This window comes from Cannabis sativa, chromosome 2 (assembly GCF_029168945.1).
Source record: "Cannabis sativa cultivar Pink pepper isolate KNU-18-1 chromosome 2, ASM2916894v1, whole genome shotgun sequence".
NCBI classification, from domain to species: Eukaryota; Viridiplantae; Streptophyta; class Magnoliopsida; order Rosales; family Cannabaceae; genus Cannabis; species Cannabis sativa.
This window is the reverse complement of record NC_083602.1, coordinates 20,575,792-20,602,753: the sequence shown is the minus strand read 5'-3', so window position 1 is coordinate 20,602,753 and position 26,962 is coordinate 20,575,792. Positions and strand designations below refer to the sequence as shown.

The 26,962-nt window shown below is 32.7% G+C and overlaps 1 protein-coding gene across 1 annotated transcript; it reads right to left on the bottom strand.

Annotated features, from left to right (window-relative positions):
- Positions 1 to 3,259: 3,259 nt before the first annotated feature.
- Positions 3,260 to 4,324, bottom strand: LOC133034189 (uncharacterized). Its single transcript, XM_061109230.1, has 2 exons — positions 4,199 to 4,324; positions 3,260 to 4,084 (listed from the first exon to the last, which is right to left on the bottom strand). Exons 1-2 carry the CDS (start codon positions 4,322 to 4,324, stop codon positions 3,260 to 3,262), a joined length of 951 nt encoding a protein of 316 aa, XP_060965213.1.
- Between the last annotated feature and the right edge of the window lie 22,638 nt (positions 4,325 to 26,962).

Sequence of the window (26,962 nt, the reverse complement as noted above, 5' to 3'; positions counted from 1 at the left end):
CTATACCGCGCCGACTTGTCAGAACACACCTGAAGAAGGACAAAACAGGCATACTATATAATAATATAGTTCATAAGCACATAAATAAATTAAATTCACAGTTTTACCCCTCTCGGGTCAAAATTACTAAAATGCCCCTAGCTCACCAACGGGGTCTTAACATGTCATTTCTCATATTAATTCACATATAATAAATTATAATATAATATAATTCTACAATAATACTCAATTAACTAGTTAGGGCTTTGCTAATCCATTTCCTTAATTCCAGGGTATTATAATTACCCCCTCCTTATAGAAATTTCGTCCCGAAATCTACCTAAACAACTCCAGATATTTCTGCTGCATATCCGTCTCAAGTTCCCAGGTTGCCTCTTCTACTTTACAGTTCCTCCATAACACTTTCACCAGTGCAATTGTCTTGTTTCTCAAGACTTTCTCCCTTCTGTCAAGTATTTGCACCGGTTGTTCCTCATATGATAAATCTGGTTGTAGTTCCAATACTTCATAACTCAGGATATGGGACGAATTTGAGACATACTTTCGAAGCATCGAAACATGGAACACATCATGTACAGCTGCCAGCGCTGGGGGCATAGCCACCCTGTACGCTACTTGCCCTATCCTCTCAAGGATTTCAAAAGGTCCAATGAACCTGGGGCTAAGTTTTCCTTTCTTACCAAAGCGCTTGATGCCTTTCATCGGCGATATTCGGAGAAATACCATGTCTCCGATTTGAAAATCAATATCCCGTCGCTTTGGATCAGCATAACTCTTCTGTCTGCTCTGAGCCGCGAGCATTCGCGCTCTAATTTTATCAAATGCCTCACTTGTTCTCTGAACAGCCTCGGGACCCAAGAGTTTTCTTTCGCCTACCTCATCCCAGGGAATAGGTGATCTACATTTTCTTCCATATAAAAGCTCATAAGGGGCCATCCCGATTGTTGCCTGATAGCTGTTGTTGTACGAGAACTCGATCAGGGGAAGGTACTTTACCCATGATCCTTCAAAGTCAAGCACACATGCCCGTAGCATGTTCTAAGATCTGAATAGTCCTCTCGGATTGTCCATCCGTCTGAGGATGAAATGCTGTGCTAAATTTTAACTGAGTTCCCATAGCTCGATGTAGACTCTCCCAAAATCTTGATGTGAATTTTGGATCTCTATCCGAAGCAATGGACTTTGGGACACCATGAAGACGAACAATTTCTCTAACATATAACTCAGCATACTGATCAATGGAGAAGTTCGTTCGAACAGGCAAAAAGTGCGCTGACTTTGTAAACCTGTCCACTATGACCCATACAGAGTCGAACTGTCCCGTGGTTCTCGGCAAGCCTACCACAAAGTCCATAGCAATGTCTTCCCATTTCCACTCTGGGATATTCAATGGCTGTAGCAACCCTGCAGGCCTCTGATGTTCAGCCTTCACTTGCTGACAGGTAAGACACTTAGTAACAAACTCAGCGATGTCATTCTTGATGCTTGGCCACCAAAACATGGCCTTGAGGTCTTGATACATCTTTGTTGACCCCGGATGAACTGAGTAAGGAGTCGTATGAGACTCAGTCATAATCTCTCTTTTAATACCGTCATCCATAGGCAAACAAACACGATTCATAAATCGTAACATTCCTGTTTCATCCACTGTAAAGTCACTAGTCTTCCCAGCCGAAACCCTATCTCGGGATTTCATTAACTCTGGATCTTGCAATTGTGCTTCTTTGATTCGCTCTAAAAGAGTAGATTGCAGGGTAATATTAGCCATCTGCCCTACAACCAACTCGATTTTAGCTCGGGTCATCTCATTTGCTAACTGCTGCGAGATTTGTTTCACAGTATTTATCTTACTCTGCCCCTTTCTACTCAAGGCATCGGCAACCACGTTGGCCTTACCATGGTGATAAAGGATCTCACAATCATAATCCTTCACCAGTTCTAGTCAGCGTCTTTGTCTCATATTCAGGTCTCTCTGGGTAAAGAAGTATTTCAGACTTTTATGATCAGTGTATATCTCACATTTCTCGCCATATAAGTAATGCCGCCAAATCTTTAGGGCAAATACTACTGCCGCGAGTTCTAAGTCGTGAGTAGGGTACCTCTGCTCGTGCTCCTTTAATTGCCGAGAAGCATAAGCTATTACCTTTCCGGCTTGCATAAGAACACAGCCGAGACCTTGTCTCGAGGCATCACAATAAACAATAAACTTTTCCTTATCTGAAGGAAGAGCTAGCACTGGAGCGGTAATCAAGTGCTGCTTTAACTCCAAAAAACTTTTCTCACACCGATCAGTCCAAACAAACTTCAAATTCTTTTGAGTCAACTCCGTTAAGGGTACAGCGATCTTTGAGAAACCCTCAACAAATCGACAATAATACCCAGCTAAGCCCAAAAAGCTTCTGACCTCAGTAGCCGATTTTGGTATTGGCCAATCCCGAACAGCTTCAATCTTGGCCGGGTCCACCATTATCCCATCTTTATCTACTATGTGCCCCAAGAAAGAGACACAAGATAACCAGAATTCACACTTTTTGAATTTAGCATAGAGCTTGTGGTCTCGTAATCGTTGCAATATAGATCTAAGATGCAACTCATGTTCCTCTTCCGATTCAGAATAAACCAAGATGTCATCAATAAACACGATCACACATCTATCCAGGTAATCCTTGAATACCCGATTCATAAGATCCATGAATGCCGCCGGGGCATTGGTGAGTCCAAAAGACATCACTAGAAATTCATAATGTCCATACCGAGTACGGAAAGCAGTTTTCGGGACATCTTCCTCTCGAATTCTCAGCTGATGATAGCCTGAGCGAAGATCGATCTTGGAGAAGACCATCTTCCCTTTCAGTTGATCAAAAAGATCATCAATTCGAGGTAAAGGATATTTGTTCTTGATGGTAAGCTTATTCAACTCTCGGTAATCAATACACATTCGCAGAGACCCGTCTTTCTTCTTCACAAATAATACCGGAGCACCCCAAGGAGAGTAACTCGGCCTAATGAATCCCAGATTCAGTAATTCTTGTAGTTGTATCTTCAATTCTTTTAATTCTGCTGGAGCCATTCGATACGGTGCCTTTGATACTGGTTCCGCTCCCGGAACCAACTCAATTACAAATTCAATCTCTCGGGTAGGTGGCAATCCCGGTAGATCTTCTGGAAAGACGTCAAGAAACTCGCATACCAATCTTGTACTCTCAGGTCCAGATGTCACAGGTTGGCTTGTATCCATTGCAGTAACTATGAATCCCAGTTAACCTCTGCTCATTAGGTCCTTAGCTTTCAAAAGTGTTATTCTTGGTATGCGTGCCCCCTGAACTTTACCCACAAACACTGATGGGTTGGCACTATCAGGCTCAAACACCACCATCTTCCGCTTGCAGTCAATCGTTGCCCCATACTTAGACAGAAAATCCATTCCCAGGATTATATCAAAATAAGTCAGTTGCAATTCTATTAGATTGGCAGTTAATTCACAACCTTCAATCCAGAAGGACAAGGACCGAATCCACCTAGTGGATACTATAAGGTCTCCCGAAGGTAAATGTGTACCAAACCCCGAAGCATAAATATCACATGGTTTATCAAAATTTTCAATTACTCTACTTGACACATAAGAGTGGGTAGCTCCCGAATCAAACAATACAGTATAAGAACAACCATTTATAGACAACTGACCTGTCACCATTGACGGACTAGCATCAGCGTCAGCCTGAGTCATGGTAAAACGTTGTCTCGGGTTCTGAGTAACATTCTTCTTAGGCTCCTCTTTCTTAGTCTGAGGACAATCTCTGATGAAGTGGCCCACCATGCCACACTGGAAACAAGTCTTGGCCCGACATTCACCCTGATGGTGTTTCTTGCATTTTGGACACTCAAGATAAGATCGGAATGAAGATCCGCGGCCCTGGCAGCCACCTCTGTTTCCCCGAAACTTCCTGTTACCCCCTGATGTTCTGGAAGCATCAACCTTTCGTTTGTGATCAGTGTTACCACTGTCACTCCCTTTACTTATATTACCACTAGCAGCAGGGTTCGATGCCGTGACAACATCCTTTGCAGTCTGCTCCTTTATTACCTGATGCTCAGCCTCCTCAGCAATTAAGGCTAGCTCTACCACTTTCTTGTACAAAGTGTCATGAGTAGTGGTAATCTTCAAGTCCCGACTGATTGTGGCATTCAGTCCTCTCACATATTTCTGTTTCCTGGTGAAATCTGTGGGCACCAGATCTCTAGCAAACTTGGACAGCCGATCAAACTCCAGAGTGTACTCGGCCACAGACATCTTCCCCTGGGGTAGTTTCACAAAATCTTCCATATGTGAAGTCCTCACTGCGATGTTATAAAATTTTTCTTCAAACAAATTATTAAACTCATCCCAAGTCATTACATTGACGTCACGAGTCTGTCCCACAATATCCCACCAGACGCGGGCATGATCTTATAACATGAAAGCTGGACAATTCACTCTCTCTGTTCCCGTCACTCCCATATTATCAAGGATACGGGTGATTGTACTCATCCACTGCTCAGCCTTAATTATGTCAGTACCTCCCAGAAAAGTTGGAGGTTGCAGCTTCACAAACCGTTCAAACACAGAATCTCTATGCGGCATCATAAACCCCTGGTTACCCATCACTAGCACAGGCGCTGGTGGTAAAACTTGCTCAACAGGGGCAGCCGGTTCCGGTTGCCTTAATCGACGCAATTCTTCCTCTTGACGAAGTATGATACCTCGCATTTCTTGGAACATCTGCTGCCAGTCAGCATGAGGATTAGCATTGCCAACCCCCGCATTATCCCCCAGATTCTACGGAGGTGCAGGCGGTGCCGGTGGATTGGTTTGGTCTACACCATGCTCTACTTGCTCGCCCTGTGGTCTAGATGCTTGAGGAGGGTCCATTTTTACAAGTACCCATGTAATCAACAACCCCAGCGAGTTAAGCACCAATACCACACTTATGCACTTATTACCTTAAACCCTAACTCAACTATTTACTCCATATAAATAAACACTTAATCATATAGCATTTAAAGCATGGCATCACATATCATATAAATACTCTAGATGCCTACATACTGCCTAAAATGGAAAGCGGTAAATAATTGATCACATAAGCAGTAAAGTATTTACTCTCAACACTTACTGCACCATGAGTCGAGCTTATCTCTGACGATGATTGTACATGTTCGGCCGGTCTACAGGAAGTTTAAGAACCTTGGCGCTCTGATACCAAATTGTAACGCCCTAAGATTTAGGCACGCTACCCAATATGATTAAGAAACCCTAATCCCCTAAACGGGATTGGTTTTAAAATAAGCGCGGAAATTAAACTTTAAACGAAAACAAAATGAAAATAAACTTGTAATGATTTTAACCTTACAAACAAAAGTTACATGTTTCGGGATCCCAAAAATCATTTTACAAAATATTACAAGTCTTTTCTCGTTAGCCGACCTAAGGGGCGAAATAGAGTTACAAAAGTTTCAACGCTGATAGACCCCAACCCGCTTGGTCTAGTGTGGCCCGAACATGTACATACATCGCCCAACTCCCATACTCATGGCTGATCAGAGATAGATTTACCCTTTCCTGCACAGTAGAGCACCCGTGAGCCAAGCCCAGCAAGACAGTAAGATATATCGTTAATCATATATAACTCATCACATAAATAATAATGCCATTTCATATTTGTCTGTATGACACAGACCTGCGTGTTACGCTCACACGCCTATTTATGTCTATGTGGCATAGGCCTACGTGTTACGCTCACACGTCTAATTACAATAAGGCCTTAGAACGGTTCATCTCGGTTCTAGTTACCGAGTCCAACCCGATTATGCCTTGAACACATAACCCTTTACTTCAATATACATCTATATACATCATGGAATAACAATTACGTATTAACAATTCACTTGGGTAATAACCCTAAGCCAATAAACCGCTCACTTTAGAGTAATAACTCTAATCCTGGTTTCTAGTTTCTCATATAAATCACATTCCATATAAGCGCCATTGCGCATATCTCTACGTGCTAACTACTTTCTTACATGATTTCCCACAAATATGGAGATTTCAAATCCCCGGGTGCTCCTGACCAAGTGCCGGTAATCCTAGTCACAATTTCGGGATACACAAGTATAGGGTTAATCCCAAAATCCATTTCCACAAATTAAAAACTGGGCATTTAAATTCCAGATATTAAGATAGAGCTCGGAACGAGCTTTCCAACGATATAAAGAACGTCCCAAATGGAGTCCTGAGTCAAAAGTTATGACCAAAACAAAAACCCGAAAAAAATACAATAAGCTGCCAAAAATGGCCGCGGCTACTGGGTTTAAAAACCCAGGAAACCCTGTTTCCAGCCACGAAAATGTATCCAAAAATACAAATTTTCATGCTATATCAATTCACAATCATACCAAACTTTCACGTAGCATAAACCAAGTAATTAGAGTGGAATTACACCTAATTCACTTCCAACAACACCAAAAACCAGCAACTAAAAATCAGCATTCAGCAATGAATTTTAGCCCCTAAACTCATCTAATTCAGCACAAACCCAAACACAACTCAAGCTAATCATTCACCAAATAAAAAGTACCTGAATAGGCATTAACATACATAATTTTTATGCTTGAACACCAGCAAAACACATCAAAATTTTAGATTAAACAACATAAAATTCAAAGCTCCAACCTGAGCAAAATCACCAAGAACTCATAAAGAAGCTACACAAGGAAGTCACCAAAATGAATCAAAATTCAGCATGTTTTTTTTCTAACCCAAATTCAGCAACTAGAAATCCCCAAATTTACCATTCAAAGCACACACAAAGCAAATCTTATAATTCACAACACAACCATGACTACAACTCCATAAACAATCTAAAACCCATAAGCATGCAATTCAAGAACATAACCCATGAGTTCATACCTATTTCATTTCAAAATCAAAGCAATAAAATATAGAAATAAGAGCTGGAAAATACCTCAAAGTTCTCACAATCAAAGCACACCAAAATCCCCCAAGCTCTAACAAGCTCAACAACACACAAGAGAGGAAGATTTGAAGTGAAAAGATTGAAGGGAGAGGGAGAATAGGGTTCAGACAAGAGCTGAGAAAATAACCCAGAATTTTATTTCTAAAATGTAAAATAATTCCTTTTTGTTGCAATTAATCCAAAAGGCCAATTTACCAAAATGCCCCTAGGGCCAAATAACACATAAAAGCATTCCAAGGATAACATAGTCATTTCTAACATAAATATACCCAATTAAATTTCAGATTAATCACACTTTATTAAAATGCTAATAAATAATCCCAAAATTGTATTTCGGCCCCGAACCCGGTTCGGCCCGAAATACCCGGTTGTGACTATACCGCGCCGACTTGTCAGAACACACCTGAAGAAAGACAAAACAGGCATACTATATAATAATATAGTTCATAAGCACATAAATAAATTAAATTCACAGTTTTACCCCTCTCGGGTCAAAATTACTAAAATGCCCCTAGCTCACCAACGGGGTCTTAACATGTCATTTCTCATATTAATTCACATATAATAAATTATAATATAATATAATTCTACAATAATACTCAATTAACTAGTTAGGGCTTTGCTAATCCATTTCCTTAATTCCAGGGTATTACAACAAGTGTCTTCCAAGTCATAAGAGGGTGAGTTCCTTGAAACCCTCCCACTACGACAAGGTACCATGACTTTATGTCTAAGAACGTAAGTGGAATTATCCTCTTTGGTTGTGTAAAGACAATAGAGGAAGTGGACCATTTTGTATAGAGTAAGATGATAGAACACTTTTGGAATCAAGAAGAAAAAAATATCTCCTCTATTTTGCTACTTTGTTTTCAGACTTAGTCATTTTCTTAGAAAAGTAGTATTTGTTAAAACAAACACTTATATAATGACTATGGGACGGTCCACCCCTAATCACTTAGAATAGCTACCAAACATGCAAACCTTAGTTAAGAGATCTAACTTTTCTTAAGATTACAATTAGGTCATCCATGAATCTAGTAATGGTTTACACTAAGTACACAACCATTCCATCATTCTGAAATTTTCCTATCACAAGGGTATTTCCTTAGAAGGACTTAGGCAACGGCTAGTAACTAATCATAGACCTTATACTTGTTGGAATTGTTTTACCAGGATCTAGATTTACTAACAAGTATGTTTCATTAACATCCTAATATGAATTTCTAAAACAATGAAATAAACACATAAGGGTTTAAGAAAACCTTACATTGGGTGCAGTGGAATATAATGACTCCTTCCGTTCAGATCTCTAGCCCTTGATTCCTTTCTGTAGCAGAGCATTATCAAGATCTGAACCTGGATCTCTTTCTCTCCTTCTTGAGGCGGATTCTCCTTCTTATTGATTGGATTCTTCACAGTCTTCCACACTATGATTGAGATACCACTTGATGTGTGTGGGCACTCACTCTATCACTCAAGGCTCGAAAATTTTAGGAAGAAAAGAGAAGGGAAGGTGGTTTCGGCCTATAGAGAAAGAAGGCTCAGGATAATTTCTGAAAGTGAAATTTCATCAAAACTATTAAGTGTGAGCCATCACTATCTATTTATAGGTAACCACCTAGGTTTAGGTTAGATTTAATTAGCATTAAAATAATAGAAAAAATAAATGGTAAACTGCATTACAAGTGGCCGGCCATGTGTATTGGATTGGGCCCCACTTTGCAATTTCTCCATTTTGTCATTTTTCCATCCCATTTTCTCAAAAACGCCAATTTTCCAATTTAACCACTTAAATGCCAATTCTAATTATTTAATAACTAAAAATTAATTATTAAATAATATTGTCATTTAATATATTTATTAATTAGACTTAATAAAGTCTTTCAATTAATAAATAAGACCTAGAATCTCTTTTCTTACAATTTTGCCCTTGCTTAGTGAAAATTCATAAACTAGACATAGTCTAATTTTAGAATTATAATTGATTAATTAAAATCAATTAACTGAGTCTTACTAGCAGTATGGTCTCAAATAGTATGGGGACCATGGTCCTATATAACCGAGCTTCCAATAAGCAGATCAAGAACTTACCAAGTAAACTCACTGTCTTATTAATTCCTTTTTGCATCCACGCATAGAACTTGGAATTACACTCTCAGTCATATAGAACGCTCTATATGTTCCACGATATAGATAGGCTATAAATTATCCATTGTTATAATCCCAATAATCAATGATCCTCTATAGATGATCTACATTGCATAGGGATAAAATTACCGTTACACCCTTTCAATGTATTTTATCCTTAAAAACTTGCCACCTATAAATGATATTTTAGTGAAATAATATAATCACTAAAATGAGATATCAATCATTTATCTCTATTCAGCCAAGCTCGAAGGAAATCATCGTTTCACCTCTAAATACCTATAGAAGCTATAGATTCCATATCTATGATTAGCGCTCCCACTCAGTCGTACTACCATGTTCCCAAAATGTACGTATCACACTGACCAAAAAGTAGGCTTAACTAACAAATCAAAGAACATGAATAACACTCTTGAGATCGACCCTAATCATGTGAGGATTAAGATCATTTGATCTAGGATCAACTAGGTGATATTGAATTGAATAGATATTACGGTAAATTTATCATATCTAATCCAAGTTCAATATCGGTCCCTTCCAATGTATACTCCATACATCCGATACTGGTAAACTTTGCCAATGCCCTGGAAAGGAAATAACACTTATCCAAGGTGTAAGTATTCCTATCGCTGATTATCATGCTAGTGTAAATCCAGTGAACTCACACATTAGGGAATTAAACTTTTGAACATATAATCAAGATTATATTCCATTGTGCTGACAACACTATAATCATTAACAAATACATATGTTCTTGACTTACTAGAATTTATGTTGGGTTTTATGCCCTAAATAAAACTCATTTCATATAATCAGATTTACTTATTAATAAAGATCAGAAATAACATTTTATGTTGCATGGTTCACATGATTTATTTCATGATTATATGTATATAATGTATGAATTCTTTTTAAGTCCAGAACATATGAGTTGGTTAAAGATTATAGTGTTGTTAGCACAGTGGAATATAATCTTTATTATATGTTCAAAAGTTGATTCCCTGATTTGTCAGAACACTGGATTTAGACTGACATGGTATAATCAGCGATAGGTATTCTTACACCTTGGAAAAGTGTTATGTCCTTTCCAGGACATTGGCAAAGTTTACCAGTATCGGATGTATGGAGTATACATCGGAATGGACCGATATTGAACTTTGAATTAGATTTTGAAACTTACCGTAAACATCTATTCAATTCAATATCATAAGTTGATCCTAGATCACATGATCGAAATCCTGATATGGTTAGGCTCAATTTCAAGAGTATTATTCGTGTTCTTTGATTTGTTAGTTAAGCCTAATCTTTAGTCTGGGCAATACGTACATTTTGGGAACACGGTAGTGCAATTGAGTGGGGGAGCGCTAACATAAATATGGAATCTATAGCTTCTATTTGGCAAATAAAAGTAAAGGATGATTTCCTTCGAGCTTAACCAAACGAAGATAAATGGTGGAGATCTCATTTCACTTAGGTGAAATATCATTTATACAGGGTTAAGTGTTTTAAGGATAAAATACATTGTAGGGTGTTACGGTAATTTAATCCCTTTACAGTGTAAATCATCTATATAGAGGATCATTGATCACATTAGGGTTATAACAATGGATAACTAATGACGTGTCTATATCGTGGAACATATAGAGCGTTTCTATATGACTCAGAGTGCAATTCCAAGTTCTAAGTGTGGATTCAATGAGGAATTAATAAGTTAGGGAATTTACTTGGTAAATTCGGTTCGACTTATTGGAAGCTCGGTTATATAGACCCATGGTCCCCATACTAGTTGAGGCCATACTGCTTGTAAGACACAGTTAATTGATTTTAATTAATCAATTATAATTCTAAAAGTTAGACTGTGTCTACTTTATGAATTCTCACAGTTTAAGGATGAAATCGTAAAGAAAAGGGTTTTTAGGTTTAATTATTAATTAAGAGACTTTGTATGTCTAATTAATAATTATTTTAAATGACAATATTATTTAATAATCTATTTTAGTTATTAAATAATTAGTTTTGGCATTTAAATGATTAGAATTGGAAAAATGGCATTTTTGAGAAATTGAAATAAAATTGAGGAAACTGCAAAATCCAAGTGAGGCCCATATTCCCTCTATGGCCGAAACACTCCCTTTGTGTTTCCCAATTATTATTTTATTTTTCAATTGCCATGTAATTGCTAATCAAAGCCTAGCTATGATAGGAAAGTGGTGGATCACACTAAATAAGGCAGTTAATCAATTACACAGTAATTAAGGAAACTGTTTTATTTGGAAAGTTGTGCTCTCCCTTTTCCCTATATAAAGGAACCTTGCTCTCTTCTCTTGCACATCATTAGATGGAAGAAAAGCCACGAAATTAAGAGAGAAAAAGAGAGAAAATTTCGAAATCCTTGTGAGATGAGTAGTGCCCACACACATCAAGTGGTATCTCAATCATAGTATGGAAGACTATGGAAATTCTGCATCAAAGAAGGAGAAAAGAAGATCCAGGTTCAGATCTTGGTGATGCTCTGCTACAGAAAGGAATCAAGGGCTAGAGATCTGAACGGAAGGAGTCATATTATTCCGCTGCACCCACTGTAAGGTTTTCTAACTTTATATGTGTTTATTTTCATTGTTTTAGAATTCATATTAGGTTGTTAATCCAACATACTTGTTAGTAAATCTAGATCCTGGTAAAATAATTTCCAACAACTGGCACCAGAGCCATGGTAATGATTTACTTTCATGTAAGATGAATTAAAACGATGATTGCATGTTTTTGTGTTGATTTGGATGGTTTCATATTGGTTTATGTGCTTATGTGATGAATGTTAATGTTGTACGAAATTTTTCCATGAAATATATTTTCTCAATTTTTGAAAATATTTTATTTGGATTCCTTGTGAAAAATTGAGCAATTTTTGTTTTTACGGAACTCGATTCCGATAAAAATTGAGAAAGATATGAATTTTGGAAGATTGGAAATCATGGTTGCTGCATGCAGCCTTTCCTGGCAGTTCCCACAAATTGCGAATTTTTGAGGTTTTTTCCCCAAAAATCCAATTTTTTCATGGGATTGTTTCCCAAAATTTATTTTTCTAATTTAAAATATTTCTAAATTGAAATGTTTCCAATTTTAAATATTTTTAATTTGGAATTTTTTCCAATTTTAAATATTTCTATTTTGGATTGTTTCCAATTTTTAAATATTTCCTATTATGGTCAGATTTAAAAATTTGTTAAGTTCTTTAATATTTATTTATTATTTAATTATAAGATTAGATATTTTGATATTTAAGATATTTTAAATTAAAAGATAGTTTTGTCTTTTTATTTAAAATATTATATTAAAATTATCTTATATGACAAATTAAATAATTAATAAATTTGAAATTAACATAGATATTTTTATAGATATACTTACCATAATGTTTTCAAATTCAAAAATTTGTTATTTTGTTAAATATTTAATTATTTATAAATTATAAGTATAAAAATGATATTTTTTTCTATATATATCATTTTTTCCTTATTAGAAATTTATAAATCATATCTTAAATATTTAAATAACATAGATATTTTTGTAGAGATTTGAATATTGCTTAATTTGAGATATTTTGACATATAATTATGGTAATTATTATTTAACCAAATCTATTTTAAAATTGGTTTATTTTATTAAATTATAAGATCTGAAAGTGATATTGGAGATTCTTTCCTTTTAAATCATTGATCTTATTAGATATTTAATTTAATTTGATTCAAATAAACCTAGATATTTTAAAATTAGTTTCTTTTATTTGGTTAGTTTAAGAATAATAATTTAATTATATTAATATCTTGATTCACATCTGTTACATGGACAATGTTTGTTTATATTGTTTATTCAAAACTTTTTAACAAACCTATTATTTATCTGATCTAAATTGGTATGATTAACTTGTTGACAGATCATGATCCAATGATCTGATTTTAATCATAGTCCAATTGACGATAGATCTTATAAATAATTTGTAACAGGTAAATTTTGTACTTCTTTCATCTGTGTAAACCTAGTAACATGATAGGGTCCATCCAAATCATTTGACCTGTGTGAGCCTATATGTTTGCTTTTGGGCTTAGATGCATATAGGAAGCCCATTTAAGTTTTTACTAAGTAAATGGACTAGGTTGCTAAAATAAATTTTGACAAAAGGAAATTTATTTAGGCCCAATTAGATTTGGGCTTATTCAATGAATAACAATTGTTTATTTTAAGGTTAAATTCCTCTCTTTTGGGCCTTGTGTGAGAGTTGGGGGCCATAGAAGTGGGTACGACATACTGAACCCAGCTCCCCCTCACATGAACTACCCCAATTGTGAAGGCCCATTTGCCTTATTTAAATAATTGTATTAGGTTAATTATATTAGTCTAACCTAATTAAAATTGAAATAGCAACATAATTAACTTTTAAAATATATGAAATTTATTTTTCATTGTAATATTTTAAAGTTAATTTTAGAAAAATACTTAGTCAATGATATATTCTAGATAGTTATTTTTAGTACTAGTTATTATTTCTAATATTAAATAGGAAAATATCATTGATTGTGAAATTAATTGTCTCATAATTAATTTTGGTACAATCTAAGTTTAGAATATTTTCCTAGTATTAAACTAGAATTAATAATTAAGTTTCCTCTTTACTTAATTATTTATTTCTTGAATTTAATACATTTAATTAAATTGAAAATTTCAATATCTAAGTTGATTTTCATCATGATACTTTAATATTGTTATTTTCATGTTATTTAATTAAAGTTGAAAATTATTTTAAGTTTGAAATCTTATTTCAGAATAACTTAAGTTTGAATAATTTTCAAAATATATTTTATTTTATTTTATTAATCATTTCCCAAAATTTCGAAGTTGCATCACCTTGATCCAGAAATTTCAAATTTTATTTGAAAAATAGATTAAAGTTGAAAATTATTTATTTAATTTTGGACCAACTTAAATCAATGACTTTTTCATTTAATGGTTAATTAAAATTAATGAACTAAAATATATTATAATTAGAAATTGGATTAATTAGTCTATGAAAGTCTAGATAGATATTATCTGTTTTGCTTGAAGTATTTTTCTAGTGTATTTAATTAAATAGAAAATTAATATTTAAGTTGATTTTTAATCATGATACTTAAATATTTGAAATTTTCTTAGATAATTAATTAAATAGGAAAATTATATTTTTTGTTGAAAATTAATTTTTTATTAATTTTGGGCCAACATAAAATTAGAGTAATTTTCCAAAATTTATTTTATTTTATTTTAAAGCATTTTCGAAAATGCAATATATATTTATAGAAAATTAAATTTGAGTTGTAAATAAATTTAAATTAATTTTGAAACAACTTAAATTGAATAATTTTCTAAATATTTATGGAAATTATTACTAAGATGGAAATAATTCACGTTATTTATCTATCTAAGTATAATTTATAAATATTAAATTAAAATTTATATTTGGAATTTTTCATTCTAAATTGGAAATTTTAATTAAATAAATATATATTTAAAATAAATGGATTAAAATAAATATTAGAAGAAAATACGACCTTCATTAAATAATGAGTTTTATAATTATAAGGATATTCGATCTCCATTGTTGGTTTTACATAGCTATTGTTTTAGTGAGTAATCCTCCCTAATGGAGGAACGTTCATTAGCAAGTTAGCACCGTTTAATCTCGAAAGATAAGTAATCTTGTAAGTTTTTTATATAGTTTATGATCACCCTAATGGTGGCGACTATATAAGACTTGCAAGAATATGAAACAATGGTGGAAGCTCATAAGATAGAATAGCCTTGACTCTCGCCTAAACGGGACAACGCAGATTCACATCTTGATCGAATAAAAGGTTGCTAGAATGTTTGACATTTTAGATGAGCTGACAACTCTATTCAATGAATGGTAGCTTTGACTCTCGCCTAAACGGGACACTGATATCAGTTTGTTGAAAACCTTGGAAATTATTTAGGATTGTATGTTTTAGTATTTTCACTTGTCATTCCTACTTGCTATGTGCTTCATAATTTCTGAATTGTGTATGAATTTGTATTGAACCATGTTATTTTCTGTTATTAAATTGTAGTTTAATTTCGAATCTTCATTGTTGGTCTAACTTGATTTGTTTTCCTAATGAGATAAATCCCTAATGGATTTTCACCATTAGACTAACATAATAGTGTTAGATCTCGAAAGATAAATATTGTAAATGCAACATCTAGTTGTTCATCAATTGATGACACTTTAGACTAGTGTTTTACAATATGAAACAAGAAGATTGTATAAATAAGATTACTTTGACTCTCGCTAATCGGAGCATCGTTGGATTCTTATTTAAATCGAAATTATCCTAATTCCTCTTAGCTTATTCATTTCGAATCAGCTTAATGACATATCATTGGATGAATGGTCTATAAATCATATAAAGTCTTATTTTCTCTTAAGAAATTAGATGACGCATATGATTATATTCCCGGAATTCTATCCCAAAATGATATATATCCTCAATCTTAGATATCTCCTACTTGTATAGGCAAATCATAGAGTTAGATTAGTAGTGGTGGTCCAAGAAAGAGTTACTAATTATACAGTTACACTTTCACAAGTGTTTAATAACCATTTTCTATCAATGGATTTAAACTGTATGAGTTTAGTATTCTGTGACCAGAATCCACTTGCACTATTCTAAGAACTCTTTGATGTAACTTAAGTCATCAAAAGATACAACCACATATTTTATAAATCTATGGCATTTGTATATTGTTCACAGTGGTTTTGACAAGATCATTCTCTGCAAAGAGTTAATATGCCTATATCCACTGAAAGTAATTTCATCTCATTCGCAGATGGATGTACATTCACGGGTGGATATGAGTTTTCGTTGTATTCTTAAAACGATCACTCTAGATTTTACCTTATGCAAAAGAAATTTGAAATGTTTGAAAAATTTCATGAATTTCTAGTAATGGTAAGTGGTTAAAGATCTTGCGAACTGATAGGGGTGGAGAAAAAGTTAGTAGATATGCAGTTCAAAGATCATTAATTTGATTTTTGAATTATATCCAAACTTACCTCCCCAGAAATTCGAGTTGCATATTGATGATTAGTTACTAGTCATTGCCTTAATCCTTATATGGTAATTTCAGAATGATGTAATGGTTGTATACTTTATGTAAATCATTACTAGATTCATGGATGACCTAATCGAAATCTTAAGAAAAGCTAGAACTGCTAACCTCGGTTTGCATGTTTGTTAGCTATTCTAAGTGATTAGGGGTGGAGCATCCCATAGTCATTAGATAAGAAAGTGTTTGTTTAAACAAATACTGCTTTTCTAAGAAAATGACTAAGTCTGAAAAATAAAGTAGCAAATAAAGGAGATATTTTTTTTCTTGATTCCAAAAGTGTTCTATCATCTTATTTTACAAGATGATCCCACGGCCTCTGTTGTCTTAAAAAAACTGAAGAGGTCTATACAATTTAGTTTTCTTTGACATAGTTCACGGTACCTTGTTGTAGTGGGAGAGTTTCTAGGAACTCACCTTCTTATAACTTGGAAGACACTAGTGATTAAAATCCATTGTGAGTTTAAACAAGTAATGGATTGTCAAGATAAGAAACTAAGAAGAAAGCCAATAGAACTATGGTTTGATCCATTCACATGGAGTAACCTAAAGTTTTCTATTACAAGGACATGAAAGGAAATTTTCGTTCATAAGTCTATTCAATGGACTTAACAAAACTTCCTATTCCTAGTATTGTAGGTTTGAGTTTATCTAAACAATTGGCTTATGGTATACCTGGAAATTACTTACTCTAATGCAAGCAACTTACTTTAGTAAGATACTAGAGCATTTTCTTTCCAATGACAATCTATAGAAGCTTCACAACTTCTTAGATATAGAATTTATTTATCTAAGGAAAAGTCTCAACTATTCCAGAGAAGATAAAGCCATGAAAGAATTTCTTAAATCAACAGTGAGAGGTCTCAGATATGCTTTAGTATGCCTTAGACCAGACACCTGCTGTTGAGTGGGAGTAATGAGTAAGTATCAGATTAATCCAGGAGAGGAACATTGGAAGACAATCAAGTAAATTTTAAGATTAAGAAGAGGAACTATATGTTAGTCAATAAGGGTGTGTTTAAAACTCTTAGACTACACCACATCAGATTTCAAGACTTGCCTTTGTGCTAGAAAGTCTGCTGATGAGATGGTGATTACTTTGGGGGTGGATTAGCGATTTTGGAGAAGTGTAAAAACCTATCTGAAATCTCTTGGTCTACCAGAGAGAGACTGAATGTTAAAAGTTGCAGGAAAGATACTTATTCAGTCTAAGGAAAGTTCTATACATTTGTGGCAGTGTTCCAACTTGCCTTAACTACTAGGGTTACTTCCTGAATAACGAAAGAGTAGTTGCCCAAAAGTATAGAATCCAGTATCCCAAAAGAGTATACATATAGAGAGGAATTTCACATTATCAAGGATTTTGTGATTAAGGAAGAGTAATGGTGGAGAAGAGGTTGTGTTTAATTCAACCTGTCAGATCCCATTACGAGGAGTTTACTACTATTACACTTGATTGGTATATCAAGGTGTTAATGATTATTTGAAATGCACTTTTTGTTTTATATTAGTGCAAGTGGGAGTTTGTTGGGTTTTATGCCCTAAATAAAACTCATTTCATATAATCAGATTTACTTATTAATAAAGATCAGAAATAACATTTTATGTTGCATGGTTCACATGATTTATTTCATGATTATATGTATATAATGTATGAATTCTTTTTAAGTCCAGAATATATGAGTTGGTTAAAGATTATAGTGTTGTTAGCACAGTGGAATATAATCTTTATTATATGTTCAAAAGTTGATTCCCTGATTTGTCAGAACACTGGATTTAGACTGACATGGTATAATCAGCGATAGGTATTCTTACACCTTGGAAAAGTGTTATGTCCTTTCCAGGACATTGGCAAAGTTTACCAGTATCGGATGTATGGAGTATACATCGGAATGGACCGATATTGAACTTTGAATTAGATTTTGAAACTTACCGTAAACATCTATTCAATTCAATATCATAAGTTGATCCTAGATCACATGATCGAAATCCTGATATGGTTAGGCTCAATTTCAAGAGTATTATTCGTGTTCTTTGATTTGTTAGTTAAGCCTAATCTTTAGTCTGGGCAATACGTACATTTTGGGAACACGGTAGTGCAATTGAGTGGGGGAGCGCTAACATAAATATGGAATCTATAGCTTCTATTTGGCAAATAAAAGTAAAGGATGATTTCCTTCGAGCTTAACCAAACGAAGATAAATGGTGGAGATCTCATTTCACTTAGGTGAAATATCATTTATACAGGGTTAAGTGTTTTAAGGATAAAATACATTGTAGGGTGTTACGGTAATTTAATCCCTTTACAGTGTAAATCATCTATATAGAGGATCATTGATCACATTAGGGTTATAACAATGGATAACTAATGACGTGTCTATATCGTGGAACATATAGAGCGTTTCTATATGACTGAGAGTGCAATTCCAAGTTCTAAGTGTGGATTCAATGAGGAATTAATAAGTTAGGGAATTTACTTGGTAAATTCGGTTCGACTTATTGGAAGCTCGGTTATATAGACCCATGGTCCCCATACTAGTTGAGGCCATACTGCTTGTAAGACTCAGTTAATTGATTTTAATTAATCAATTATAATTCTAAAAGTTAGACTATGTCTACTTTATGAATTCTCACAGTTTAAGGATGAAATCGTAAAGAAAAGGGTTTCTAGGTTTAATTATTAATTAAGAGACTTTGTATGTCTAATTAATAATTATTTTAAATGACAATATTATTTAATAATCTATTTTAGTTATTAAATAATTAGTTTTGGCATTTAAATGATTAGAATTGGAAAAATGGCATTTTTGAGAAATTGAAATAAAATTGAGGAAACTGCAAAATCCAAGTGAGGCCCATATTCCCTCTATGGCCGAAACACTCCCTTTGTGTTTCCCAATTATTATTTTATTTTTCAATTGCCATGTAATTGCTAATCAAAGCCTAGCTATCATAGGAAAGTGGTGGATCACACTAAATAAGGCAGTTAATCAATTACACAGTAATTAAGGAAACTGTTTTATTTGGAAAGTTGTGCTCTCCCTTTTCCCTATATAAAGGAACCTTGCTCTCTTCTCTTGCACATCATTAGATGGAAGAAAAGCCACGAAATTAAGAGAGAAAAAGAGAGAAAATTTCGAAATCCTTGTGAGATGAGTAGTGCCCACACACATCAAGTGGTATCTCAATCATAGTATGGAAGACTATGGAATTTCTGCATCAAAGAAGGAGAAAAGAAGATCGAGGTTCAGATCTTGGTGATGCTCTGCTACAGAAAGGAATCAAAGGCTAGAGATCTGAACGGAAGGAGTCATATTATTCCGCTGCACCCACTGTAAGGTTTTCTAACTTTATATGTGTTTATTTTCATTGTTTTAGAATTCATATTAGGTTGTTAATCCAACATACTTGTTAGTAAATCTAGATCCTGGTAAAATAATTTCCAACAATTTATACATTAAATATAATCATGAAATAAATCATGTGAACCATGCAACATAAAATGTTATTTCTGATCTTTATTAATTAGTAAATCTGATTATATTGAAATGGGTTTTATTTAGGGCACAAAACCCAACAATATTATCATTAATATGCAAATCGAATTTCTAGTGAGGTAAGTTTGGATATAATTCAAAAAATCAAATATTTCTAGAAATTCATGAAATTTTTCAAACATTTCAAATTTCTTTTGCATAAGGTAAAATCTAGAGTGATCGTCTTAAGAATATAACGAAAAACTCATATCCACCCCTAAATGTACATCCATCTTCGAATATAGATGATCTTACTTTCAGTGGATATAGGCATATTGACTCATTGCAGAGAAGGATCTTGTCAAAATCACTATGAACAAGATACAAATGCCATAGATTTATAAAATATGTGGTTGTGGTCTTTCGATGACTTAGGTCTAGTTACAAAATAAAGTTCTTAGAATAGTCCAAGTGGATCCTTGTCTCAGAATATTAAACTCAAATCCACACATAAACATACAGTTTGAATCCATTGACAGAAAATAGATATAAAAAGAACTTGTGAAAGTCATACTGTAATGTGTAATGTGTTCTAGTAAATAGAAATATAAAATTTCTATTTGGAATCTAAAATTTAAAGTCAAAGACTAAATTTAACCAAATATACATGAGTAATTATTCTCTCTTGGACCACCACTACTAATCTAACTCTAACTTTAAATTGCATACAGTAAACATATAATAGGAGATTCAAGATTGAGGATTTATATCATTTCGGGATAGAATGTCGGGAATATAATCATATGCGCCATTCAATTTCTTAAGAGAAAACAGAATGACATCATAAGCAAATGATTTATAAACCATTTATCCAATAAAATATTATTTAAGCTAATTCGAAATGAATAAGCTAAGAGAAAAAATTAAAGGATAATTTGGAATTTAAAATAAGAATACAACGATGTCCCGATTGGCGAGAGTCAAAGTTATTCTTATTTTTATAAACTTCTTCATTGTTTCATATTGTAAATACTTGTCTAAGGTGTCATCTATTGACGAACAGCTAGATGTTGCATTTACCAATATTTATTTATCGAGATCTAACACTATTATGTTTGTCTAATTGATGATAATTCTTTAGGATTTGTCCCACTAAAAATAACAAGCTAAGTTAGACCAACAATGAAGATTCGAAATTAAACTACAATTAATAACAGAAAATAACATGGTTCAATATAAATTCATACACAATTCAGAAATTATTAAGCGTTTAGCAAGTAGGAATGACTAGTGAAAATACTAAAACTTACAATCCTAAATAATTTCCAAGGTTTCCAACAAACTGATAACAGTGTCCCGTTTAGGCGAGAGTCAAAGATATCATCCATTGAATAGAGTAGTCAGCTCATCTAAAATGACAAACATTCTAGCAACCTTTTATTCGATCAAGATGAGAATCTAGCGTTGTCCCGTTTAGGCGAGAGTCAAGGCTATTCTATCTTATGAGCTTCCACCATTGTTTCATACTTTTGTAAGTCTTACTAATAGACGCTACCATTAGGGTGATCAATACTAAGAATAAAACACTTACAAATGATACTTATCTTTCGAGATTCTACGGCGTTAAATTGCTAATGAACGTTCATCCATTAGGGATGATTACTCACTAAAACAAGAACTATGTAGAACCAACAATGGAGATCGAATATCCTTATAACTAAAGCTCATTATTTTAAAGTGTATTTTCATCTATTTATTTTAAAATATATATTTATTTAATTTAAATTACCAATTTAAAAAAATTCTAAATATAAATTTTAATTTAATATTTATAAAAATAATACTTAGATTGATTTGAAAATAATTAAGATTATTTTCCATCTTAGTAAGTATTTTCAATAAATATTTCGAAAATTATTCAATTTAAGTTGATCCAAAATTAATTTTCAACTCAAATTTAATTTTCGAAAAACTAATATATTTAAAGATAAATACATCTTTCAAAATTTCTTAAAATAAAATAAAATAAATCCTTGAAAAAATTATTCTAATTTATGTTGGTCCAAAATTAATTAATAAATTAATTTTCAACACAAATATAATTTTCCTATTTAATTAAATATTAAGAAATCATCAAATATTTAAGTATCATGAATAAAATCAACTTAAATATTAATTTTCTATTTAATTAAATATAACTAGAAAAATACGTCAAGCAAACAGAAAATAACTATCTAGATATTCACTAACTAATTTCTTTATTTTCTAATATATTATATTTTAGTCCATTTATTTTAATTAATCATTAATAAAAAATTTATTTGATTTAAGTTGATCTAAAATTAATTAAAAAAATAATTTTCGACTTTAATCTATTTTTTTAAAAAAAAAATTCAAAATTATCTGCTTTAAATAATGCAATTTCGAAATTAGTGGGAAAAATGATTAATAAAATAAAATAAAATATATTTTGAAAATTACTCTAATTTAAGTTGTTCTGAAATCAAATTTTCAACTTAAATATAATTTTCTATTCTGAAAATAACTAATATTTAAGTGTCAAGAATAAAATCAACTTAAATATTTTATTTCAATTTAATTAAATGCATTAAATAAAAGAATTAAATAATTAAGTATAAAATCAACTTAATTATTAATTCTAATTTAATACTAGGAAAAATATTCTAATTTAAGTTGGTCTAAAATTAATTAATAAATAATTAATTTTCAACTTAAAATATTTTCCTAATTAAATATTAGAAAATATAATTAGTTACTAGAAATAACTATTTAAAATATATCTCAATTAACTAAGTGTTTTTCTATAATTAACTTTAAAATATTCAATGATTTTTTTTTCATATATTTTAAAGTTAATTATGTTACTAATTCAATTTTAATTAGGTTATACTAATATAATTAACCTAATACAATTATTTAAATAAGGTAAATGAGCCTTCACAATTGGAGTGGTTCATGTGAGGGAGGGCTAAGTTTAGTTATTGACTTGGAACATGAATAGCACTCCTGAGTTTAGCCTAAGCATATTAGGATTTAGATTCTTTTAATCTTAAGATCAACTACTGATATTGACTTGGAAAGATACAACGGTAAGTTTATAATATTTTAACTAAGTTCAATATCGGTCGAGTCCAATGTATACTCCATACATTCGAAACTAGTATACTTTACCAATGTCCTGGAAAGAACATAACACTTACTCCAAGTGTAAGTACACATCATCGCTGATTATCACATCACTGTAAATCCAAAACACTGATGAAACAGGGACTTAGTCTTTTGAATCATATAATCACAATCACATTCCACTGTGTTGACAATACTGTAATTGTGAATAAACATATTATCTGGACTTAATAGATTTTGTGTATAAACATAATAAACATATTAAACCATAAGCATGTAAAATTCATGCAAACATAAATCACTTCAAATTTCTTATATTGATAACTAATCAAATTGTAAAGGGTTTTATTTAGGGCACAAAACCCAACAAACTCCCACTTGCACTAACATAAAACAAACTGTGCAAATTAATCAATCTGTTGTCTTGATCTTCAGATCAAGTGTAGTATATTTGAATCCACCCAAACTTCTGGAAATTAGTTCATAAAAACAATATGAAACATCCTTTACTATATGCATTACTCATCAAGGGATACTGAAATCCTTACTGTTTAAAGTACATCTGAATAAACAGAAGACATACCTCTCATATTTTAAAATATGGAATTGAGATAAGACAACGTAGAATTTTCTTCAGTAAAATAACTTTCTAGTAATTTCGAATTTACAAAGTTATAAATCTTCTCTGGTAGAGCTTGAATTATTATAGAATAACTCCTCCACCCCCAGAGTAACCACCACCTCAAAATTTTGAATGAGTTGGGGTAGATCTAAGGATAACTGATATACAGTTCCTTAATATCTAACATATAGATCACTTTCATAAATCTTTCTTGAATATCTTCTAACGTTCCTTATTTGATTACATCTCAGATAGATCTCACTCAATAGGAGATGTCTGGTTAAATAATACTTTTAATCTCTTATTGTTTGGAGAGTTATCTAGTTGTGACTTATTGTATTAGTCTGAAACTATGAGTTTCTTTTAAGACTAAATCATCAACATAGCAGACTAGTATTTGAAGTGAAAAATACTTGCTAGAGATTAAGTAATCAAAATTAAGATACCATAAAATGTTATGAGGATTAAGAAATCTTGGCTCAAGTTATTCGAATAGACTGTGCTAGAATTCGTTTATCTTATTCTCATAATTCTGATAAGTTATTTCTATCCACATGAATGGTTAGATTTGCTTTTCAGTAGTGTTCTTAAGTTCCTATCCCAAGTGTCAACCAAATGAAGATGGGTAAAGGATTTGAAAATTCTCCCACTCAATTAAGGTAGTGTGATACATTATCAAAGAACTTTTATAGGTATCATTATTTACTACAACAGTAAAACTAAATTGGAACATACAATCAAGATCAAGGATTTATACTGATAATAGCTAATTCATTATATTACTTCCATGTTTAAAGAAAATATGTGTTACATAGGGTATTGTGGATAAATTCTACCCCTATGTATATAGAGATTATGATCCACCCCTAAAGGTTATAAAGATCATGATTCTCTAAGTGTTATAGAGATTATGTAAAGTTGAATACAATCCAGAGTTCATTAGATATAAAAGATCGTTGAACTGCATAGTTTTCTTAACTTTTCTCCACTCCTATCAGATCAAAAGATCCTTTTATTAAACAAATTCTCAATAATTGTATTAGAATTAACAATTATTTATAAACATAGAAAAAATTTCTAGTGTTTATTTAATATAACTCTATGAAGACTTGTAAATATTATAGAATTTGTATCAATAATAAAAATACTTACACATACAAACATATAAATATAATGTGGTAATTGTGGTTTAAGATAAAGTAAACGAAGCTCAATCTCATAAATTGCAATTTATTTGTAATAGAAAATAAGATATTATTAATAATAAAAAAATGTATTGCAACATTATGAGAAAAACAAGGATAGAAATCCCAAACTAAAAATTCAAAATCCAAATTGTTTTTAAACTAAAACAATTAATTCAAAAAATAAATAATTGAGCTTCATCTTCATCTTGGACGATCTTCACCCTTTTGTCCAGCCTTCCGATCCAACTCACTAAGATAGCATCTGAGTTCAAGTAGCTTGGCCTATAAGAAGAAGAAACAAATAAACAAAGTTAGTCCAGAATCAAAAATCCAATTGGATAATAATTCACTAAAACTCATCAAGTTTAAAGAAAGAAATACCTTGTTTCTTTGCAAGAAGTTTAGGACATTGGGGTTTCCAATGGCCTTTCTCATTGCAGTAGAAACACTTTCCTTTTAGTGCATCACCAGTAGCAGCAGCCTTATTGTTTTGAACTGTTTTCACAGCTTTGGCTCGCTTCTTGGTGTTTTTCCACTTCTTCTTAGATTTGGGTCTTGAAGTAGAGGCAACATGTGCCTCAGGTTTAACCGTCCCATTACCATTGCGAGAATTGTGAGGTTTACCCCCTTTCTTTTTGGGTCCTCCAATCAAATTTTCATATGTCTGAAGGTCATTGATTAACTCATGAAAGTCTATTTCCTTTTTATTCATGACATAATTTGACGTATAGGGCAGAAATGATGGAGTCAGACTATTCAAGATAAGGCTTACTTGAGTAGTGTGATCCATTTCAGCACCATGATCCTGGGCTTCTTGGAAATAACTTGCCATAAGGAGAACATGATCACGCACATTCTGATGGGATTCCATTCGTGCATTGATGAACTTCTTAGTCACGTCAAAGCGAGACTGAATAGATGCCATACCGAATAGCTCAGTTAACTTCATCATAATTTCTGCAGCCATTTCGGTTTTTGCAAACCGAGTTTTAAGGGTGTCAACCATGCTAGAAAGCATGAAGTATCGAGCTTTATTGTTAGCATTCTGCCAACGCCCGTACTTCTCTTTAACAGCTTTGGTTGCATTGTCACCCGGCTGATCAAGAGACAGCTCAGTTAACACAAACAAGGCACTTTCTCATATGAGAGCAATATTAATGTTCTCATTCCAAATCAATTATTGAGTCTTACAAGCAGTATAGTCTCAACTAGAATGGGGACCATGGATCTATATGCTGAGCTTCCAATAAGTGAACCGAATTTACTAAGTAAATCCCTACTTATTAATTCCTCGTTGAATCCACTCTTAGAACTTAGAATTACACTCTCAGACTTATATAGAGCATATTATATGTTCCACGATATAGATATGCTATCTCATTTAACCATTGTTATAATCTTATTGTGATCAAAGATCCTCTATATAGATGGTTTACATCGAGATGGGATAATTTTACCGTTTTCACCCCTCAACGTATTTGGCCCCTTAAAACACTTAGCTACCTGTAAATGATGTTTAGTGATCTAAGAATTTGTCACTTAAACAAGAGTTCATCCATTTACTTCTATTTAGCTAAGCTCGAAGGGAATCATCACTTGACTTCTATCCACCAGTAGAAGCTATAGATTCCATATTTATGTTCAGCACTCCCACTCAATCATACTATCATGTTCCCAAAATATACGTATCACCCTGACCCAAAAGTATGCTTAACTAATAAATCAAAGAACATGAATAGCACTCCTTAGTTGAGCCTAAGCATATCAGGATTTAGATTCTTTTAATCTTAAGATCAACTACTGATATTGACTTGGAAAGATACAACGGTAAGTTTATAATATCTTAACTAAGTTCAATATCGGTCGAGTCCAATGTATACTCCATACATTCGAAACTAGTATACTTTACCAATGTCCTGGAAAGAACATAACACTTACTCCAAGTGTAAGTACACATCATCGCTGATTATCACATCACTGTAAATCCAAAACACTAATGAAACAGGGACTTAGTCTTATGAATCATATAATCACAATCACATTCCACTGTGTTGACAATACTGTAATTGTGAATAAACATATGATCTGGACTTAACAGATTTTGTGTATAAACATAATAAACATATTAAACCATAAGCATGTAAAATTCATGCAAACATAAATCACTTCAAATGTCTCATATTGATAACTAATTAAATTGTAAAGGGTTTT